This window comes from Lynx canadensis, chromosome B3 (genome assembly GCF_007474595.2).
Source record: "Lynx canadensis isolate LIC74 chromosome B3, mLynCan4.pri.v2, whole genome shotgun sequence".
Lineage (NCBI taxonomy): Eukaryota > Metazoa > Chordata > Mammalia > Carnivora > Felidae > Lynx > Lynx canadensis.
The window spans coordinates 80,315,699-80,323,389 of NC_044308.2; the positions used below are offsets into that span (position 1 = coordinate 80,315,699).

Sequence of the window (7,691 nt, forward strand, 5' to 3'; positions counted from 1 at the left end):
GGGCAACCGACTGAGCCACCCACACACCCCTTCCCTCCCACATTCTTTGTGTGTGTGTGTGTGTGTGTGTGTGTGTCCCACTTGCTACTTGGTGGTTGCTTTTGTTTATATTTTACTTATTTAAGTAATTTCTACACCAAATGTGGGACTTGAACCCATGAGCCTGAGACCAAAAGTTGCTCACTCTTCTGACATAGCAGTTAGGTGCCTCACTACTAATGTTTTTTGAACCTCAAGTCTAATTTGTTTTCATTATCATTCATAAATTCCCCATCTATCCGCTCAACCTGGTAGCTATTTTTGTGTATCTTTATTTGTTGCTAGCCTCTGCCTTAACCCTCTGTGATATAACTTTAGACACTTTTTTTTTTAAGCTAGACTTTCGAAGGAGCCTACTAACTGTCCTTTTCTCCTGCATGCTTTATTCCTTACCAGTTTTTCACATACATTACTGGCTTTGATTTACCTGTCTAACCTCATTACTGAGTTCAGTATTGCCAGCATGTAATCCCGAAGTATATTATTAATTAGTTCCCTGATCACATTGTGCTCTCTCTTGCCATGGAAACTTGATATGTGCAATTCCATTTCCTTATAATGTCTTTTGTCCTATTTTCCTGGTAAACCTTTGTTTCCTCTTCCAAATTTTGCTTTGACCTCGCAATTCCTGTGACATTTTTGTCAGGCTCTTACATAGACTTAGGTACTTCTTCCTCTCTCTTCCATGTATATACTTAAAGACACACTCTTTTACAAATTATAATTGTACCTCACAAAAATTCCTTGATATAGGATCTAAGTTATTTTATGTTTCTATTTTTGGTACATAGCATAGTGTTCAGCACCTACACAATGGGGGGTAAATAGTTATTAAATGAATATGTGCTGCTAGTTTTTTTAAATAGAGATTGGCTACTCTTTCTAATAGGTTTATAGTTTTCTGTTTCCTTGTACTCTCTGCCTGAGGGCTCTGTATTTCTATGTGCTGAAAGTGAGAATAGGTTTTATAATTCTCCCCTCTTAGGAAAAAAGTAACTTTGAGATTGAGTTAAAAACAGAACCAAGAATGATTTATAGTAATACTTATTTAAACACCCTTCCAGATGAAGTAAGTCAATATTTTTACTGTTTTATTCACAGAGAGTGATGGATAACACAATATTTGAGGACAATAATGACATTAGGGGCACCTGGGTGGCTCAGTCAGTTGAGTGTCTGACTCTTGATTTCGGTTCAGGTCTTGGCCTCATGATAGTGGGTTTGGGTCCCACGTCGAGTTTTGTGCTGACAGCATGGAGCCTGCTTGGGATTCATTCTCTCCCTCTCCCTCTCCTCTCCCTCTCTCTCTCTTTCTCTCTCCCTCCCTCCCTCTCTCCCCCTCTCCTACTTGCTCTCTCACATAAGTAAACAGTAAAAAAAGAAAATGACCTAAGAAAGAAAAAATAACAAAGGTTGAGAAAAATATGTGAGTGATAGATGTAAAGCTAAGAATAGCCGATTCATTAACAATTATTTTTGATCATTGGGGGAAAAAAATCTCAAAATTTTAGCAATAGAATAACTTCATTTATCAAAGCTTGAGAACTAGCATAGAAAATTTGTTTTCATAATATATTAAGTCAAAAATATCACATGTTCTGTTAGCTGTTATAATTTATAATTAAATTGTTAACAATGGATTTCTGTTTTCTATTACAGGTTCAAGCAATAAATGCAGGAGTGTTTTTCTTTAGGTGCACAATATGCAATAATAGTGATATATTTCAGAAAGAAATGTTGAGAATGGGAATTCATATTCCTGAAAAGTGAGTACCATTTAGCCTTTGACAAAAAAGATAATTTAAATGTAGTATTTAATAACAGTGGAAATAATCAAAATAATCATTTATGAATGATTAAAATTATAAATAAGCAGCCATCTTAAATGGGGAAATGTAAAGCTGCTGCCCCCCCCCCCCCAAAACTGCCTCCTTCTTCCCAGATTGCTAGTTCTTTTTTTTTTTTTTTAATTTTTTTTTTTCAACGTTTATTTATTTTTGGGACAGAGAGAGACAGAGCATGAACAGGGGAGGGGCAGAGAGAGAGGGAGACACAGAATCGGAAACAGGCTCCAGGCTCTGAGCCATCAGCCCAGAGCCTGACGCGGGGCTCGAACTCACAGACCGCGAGATCGTGACCTGGCTGAAGTCGGACGCTTAACCGACTGCGCCACCCAGGCGCCCCCCAGATTGCTAGTTCTTGAGGGCAGGGGCTGTGACTTAAATGTCTCATTAATTGACTTACAGTCTCTTAATAAATACCTCAGTGTGTACAATATTAATTGGTTGACTTATACCCAAGTAACAGACTTCACAATGGTATGTATAAATTATCTAAGAGAATCAGGATGTGGTTTAAAGTGTATAAGAAGGATTTTCTTAATACTTAAAGAGGAGGAATCCAGAAATAATGGCACTAAACTTGACGTTTAAAAATTAGAAGTGAAATATTAGGAAAAATGTAAATTTTAGAAAATTTCTAATTTTTCATTTAACATTTGAATATTCACTGTAAGAATAATTAACTGTAGGATAAAATGACACTAATAGATATATATCTTGAAGAGAATGATTAATCCTAAAAAACAAAAGTTTTATCCTTATCCCCAAGTATGTGAAAAGTTTTTTTTATATTCATTACCAATCCTTTTATGTAAAATTTTAGTTCAAAGTGTATTTTATATCTTTCTTCATTTACAGAGATGCATCTTGGGAATTAGAGGAAAATGCTTATCAAGAACTTCTGCAGCACTATGAGCATTGTGATGTCCGGAGATGTCGTTGCAAAGAAGGGCGAGACTATAATGCACCTGATAGGTATGTTGGGAAGTCCCATGTGTTTAGTGTCCTTATTTAAACCGTCGGTTGAGGAAGTAGTTTTCTAGTTCGTGAAATGTAGTTTGGCTCTTAGAATGTTTGAAGTTTTAACTTGCAGGTATATTTATTAAATGCGTTTTTACAGAGAAATTATTGTTGTCCGCATAGTTGTAACTTATTTCTGTGGTGTATTTACTGAGCCTTCATTTTCTAGAGCTACACTGTCCTATATGGTAGCCACTAGCCACATTGACTGTTGAACACTTGAAATGTGCCTACTCCAAATTGAGAAGTGGTTTAAGTGTCTTCATTTGCTAAGCCTGCCTTAACAACAGAAATTTATTTTCTCACCATCCTAGAGATTAGAAGTTCCAGATAGAGGTACCCGCAGGTTTTATTTCTGCTGAAGCCTCTCTCCTTGTCATGCACATGGTTCCCTTCTAACTTTGTCTTCGCATGATTGTCCCTCTGCCTGTTTCCTAATGTTCTTTTCCTGTAAGAACACCAGTCATATTAAATTAGGGCCCATCTATATGACCTCATTTTATCTTAATTATGTCTTTAAAGGCCCTATCTTCAAATACAGATACATAGTGAGGTGTACTGGGTTTGGGGACTCCAACTTATGAATTTGGAGGGGACACAATTCAGCCCATAACAGTAAGACAAAAATAACTTAAAGTATCTTGTTAATAAGTTTTATCTTGTTAATAAGTTTTAAAGTATCTTGTTAATATAATTTTTTATATTTGTTTTTATATTGATTACATGTCAAGCAAAATCATATTTTGGAAATGTTGAAATTCGTTTCATCTGTTTCTTTTACCTTTTTCAATCATGTACTAGGAAAGTTTAAATTAAATGACTCGCATTGTGTTTCTTTTGGATGGCACTATTCCATAGCTTAATTTAACTAAAATAATCTAGCAGTATTCTTTTGGATCACTATAAAAAGGGTTTGGCATTTGAAATTTATTGATTATTCTTAAGTACTGTCAGTGGATATTGGCTCTAATCTGAATCAGTAATCATTATGTGCCCTCTGTGTACACTATACTGTGTTGGATACTAGAAATCAAGAGTATCTTCCATTTTTTAAGATGTAGAATAAACAGTAACCAATCTAGTTTTGTTGAAATTTATGGAGGATATTTCAATAAATTTTTAATCCCTGTTATGCAATCTTACTTAACATGGCAAGCTGAAACTTAAAGTGCAAAGCAGAATATTGGGAGCCTTGTTTCTCATGGAAAGTGATTTGGCTGGGTAAGATACCTCTTATTTGCAAAGACTCAGCTGATGTCTTGCCAGCTTTGAAAAATTTCCCTAAGCAGCTCTTACCACTCCTGATTTCCCATTCTGGGCTGGTTTTTTTTCTTTTGTGTGCATGTTACAATATGATTGACATTATTCAAGTTTGTTTTTTTCATTAGACTAAAAATTCTTTAAGGGCAGAGATCTTATCAAAGATGGCAAGTGTTGTATATTCTTATGTGACTGGTGATCCTGATTATTCATTTGTAAACACCAACAATACCCCCTCTAAAGAGTTGTGCTGACACACAGATAAGATGATGTATATAGATGTGCTTTGTAAACAATAAGGTATTTTAGATTTCTTTTTTTTTTTAAGCTTATTTATTTATTTTTTGAGGGCAGGTTCGGGGGCAAGCATGAGTGGAATCCCAAGTAGGCCCCACACTGTTAGTGCAGAGCCTGATGTAAGGCTCAAACCCATGAACCGTGAGATCATGACCTGAGCTGAAATCAAGAGTCAGACGCTTAACCAGTCAAGCCACCCAGATGCCCCAGCACTTTAGATTTCTAAGAAGCAAATACGTTCATTAATGCTGATATTTTCTAAATTTATTCACCCAGTCAGTAGTTACCAAGCTCCCTTTTCTTTCTAGCAGTTATTCGAGATTGCTATCCCTTCTCATTTCTCCTGGGGCACAATACCTGCCATTTGAATGCTTTTTCTGGTAATCTCACTCCCTCGTCCTAGTGATAGAAAAGCAGTTTTGCTGAAAGGCACCATGGTGTAGTGGTTAGGAGCATGGGCCTGAATGAAGTCGGGTAAACTAGGTTGGAAGCCTCACTGAGACTTACTAGCAGTGTAAATTTAATTGGGCAAGTTATTTACCCGTCTATGCTATGGTTTCCTCTTCTTTAAAATGAAGGGTAACAGTGGTTTTCCCTACATTTTAAAATTACAAGGATTAAACTTTTCGTATAAGAGTGAGAACTGGTCCTAGTGTATATTAAGTGCTGTGCTCTTCTTTCTCTTCATCATCATTTGGCAGAACTATCGGGGGAAGCTGGGGAGACACACAGCTGTAGACCCATATCCCATATCCACACAGAGAGAGTTTCACCTATATCTACTGGACGGGAGGGTTTCCAGTTGCCTCTCTCATCACCTACACATCCATGCACTCAGGGAATGTATATCCATTTTGATTCATTGAGGGTCTACTCATAATCAAACGAAAAGTAGGCACCACACCACAACCCATACCCACACCTATACAGAAAACACATATACCACACAGCCTAGTGGGAAACATGGGGGTGGGGGTGGGGGTGGAGGGGAACAAATAAGAGAATATGAATATGGGCAAGATAGTAACATCTGGATCCTGTTGAGCTGCCCAGTATCGGTGTCTGAACAATCTTTTGTAGGAAGTAGTTCCTCACATTGAATTGGAAAGATATTTTAGGTAAATAATATATTTAATGAATGCTTCTTCCATGTTGGACGCATTCACATAGCAATCTCCCTTTGGCTGTAGTAATTTCCAAATATAAAAGAAATTTTTTTCTTTCTTAATCATATTCTTTCTAGTGTTTATATTTTTGTGTATGTGCATGTACATGTTGATATTTAGTTTAGGTCTTTTAAATTAGCGAATATTTAGAGGAGGAGGTTATAAACATAATAAATGAAATAGGAAAAAAATACTTGAAGAAAAAGTAATATAGTATCAAAGCAGATAATCTATTTTTCCTCCTTTTGTAGAAGAGCTGGTTATATGTGGTTATATGTGCTGGCCTATGGTAGTGCTAGTGGTTGGAATTAGACCAAGTTAATACCAAAATGTAAACATCTGTTTCTCTTTATATCCTCAGCAAATGGGAAATAAAGCGCTGTCAGTGTTGTGGTTCTAGCGGAACACATTTAGCTTGTTCCTCATTACGATCATGGGAACAAAATTGGGAGTGTTTGGAATGTAGAGGTATTCTCTACAATTCAGGTAATATTTTGCAATTTTGAATAAAGAATTTTTTTTCAAATGTATATTATTGAAAAGTTTCTTCCTATATTTCTATAATGCTAACATAGGGTTTTAAATCTGCAGAGGATTTCCAAAAAGCCAAAAAGCATACATTACCCAACACTAATAATGTGGGAATAACTGATTGTTTGTTGGAAGAATCATCACCTAAATTACCCAGACAGTCACCTGGAGCCCAGCATAAAGATCTTCTGAGGTATGTATTTTGAATTGGAGAAAAATATAAACTTTTTTTTTTTTTTAAGTAAGCTCTATACCCAATGTGCAGCTTGAACTCATGACCCCAAGATCAAGAGTCACTTGCAGTAACAACTGAGCCAGCCAGGCAATCCCTATAAAACTCTATTTTGAAAAAAATTACAATAGGAAGTAGCTTTATACACTTAGCATATTAGCTGATGTTAGTATTCTGGAAGAGTGTGTTTTTTCTTTTTCTTTTCCTTTCCTTTTTTTTTAATGTTTATTTTTGAGTGAGAGACTGTGAGCAGGTGAGGGGCAGAGAGGAAGGGGGACAAAGTATCCAAAGCGGGCTCCGTGCTGACAGCAGAGAGAGATCATGACCTGAGCCACAGTTGGACACTTGACCAGCTTAGCCACCAAGCATCCCTGAAAGGCGTTTTTTGTTTCGTTTTTATTTTTGTTGTAATGTTTATTTATTTTGAGAGAGAGAGCAGGGGAGTGGCAGAGAGCAAAGGAGAGAGAGAATCCCAAGCAGGCTCCAGGCTGTCAGTGCACAGCCTGATGTGGGGCTTGAACTCACAAAACGTGAGATCATGACCTCAGCCAAAATCAAGAGCTTAACCAACTAAGCTACCCAGGTGCCCCTGGAAGAGTGTTTTTTAAACTATAGGACCAACATATCATCATGAAGTCAGTGTAACCGACATGAAAAAAAGAAAAACAGGCTAAAATAGAATGTAAAATATCAGATTGCACTGCACATAGAAAGAATGTGTATGAAATTTATTGTGTACTAAATCATGATGTAAAATACATATTATAGATCATTTTAAAGGTAGTTTAAAATATCAAGTATACTGTGTTACTTTATTAAAAGGAATCATTTAATATAGATACTATTTTTTTACTTTATAATCATTTGCTTAATATATTTGCTGTCAGTGTCAGAGGTCTAAATGTCACCTCTTTAGAAAGTTTAAGACATACTTACAAGTATTATTGTATTGTATTAATGCCTAAATATTTTCCTACCTGGTCCGGTTCACCCCTTCCTTTAGGCAACCTGGTGGTCCCCGGCTCCCAGGAGGTCACCATATTGATGCCGAACTTAGCGCAGACACCCGATTGGCATAACGCACTGCAGCCCAGAACTCCTGTGCTCAAGCTATCCTCCTGGCTCAGCCTTCCTAATGGCTGGGACTACAGGCGCGCACCACCGCGCTCAGCGATGCTTAAATATTTTCATAAAAGCAAAATAAGTAACTTTAAAATCATTCATAAACATTTAAATAAGACTAGAATTACAACCTTATTCTGTGTCAGGTATTTATTCAGCCGAAGTTAAGATTTTTTTTAGTAT

At 36.5% G+C, this 7,691-nt stretch overlaps 1 protein-coding gene across 4 annotated transcripts in view; it reads left to right on the forward strand.

The window, feature by feature from the left end:
* The window catches only part of G2E3 (G2/M-phase specific E3 ubiquitin protein ligase), a 67,875-nt gene that overhangs the window by 43,346 nt on the left and 16,838 nt on the right, over nt 1-7,691 (forward strand). For all 4 annotated transcript variants that reach the window (XM_030318868.1, XM_030318870.1, XM_030318869.1 and 1 more), the window contains 4 exons: nt 1,699-1,805; nt 2,739-2,855; nt 5,985-6,109; nt 6,215-6,347. In XM_030318868.1, coding sequence (XP_030174728.1) covers nt 1,699-1,805; nt 2,739-2,855; nt 5,985-6,109; nt 6,215-6,347 — 482 coding nt within the window. The remainder of the gene's footprint in view (nt 1-1,698; nt 1,806-2,738; nt 2,856-5,984; nt 6,110-6,214; nt 6,348-7,691) is intronic.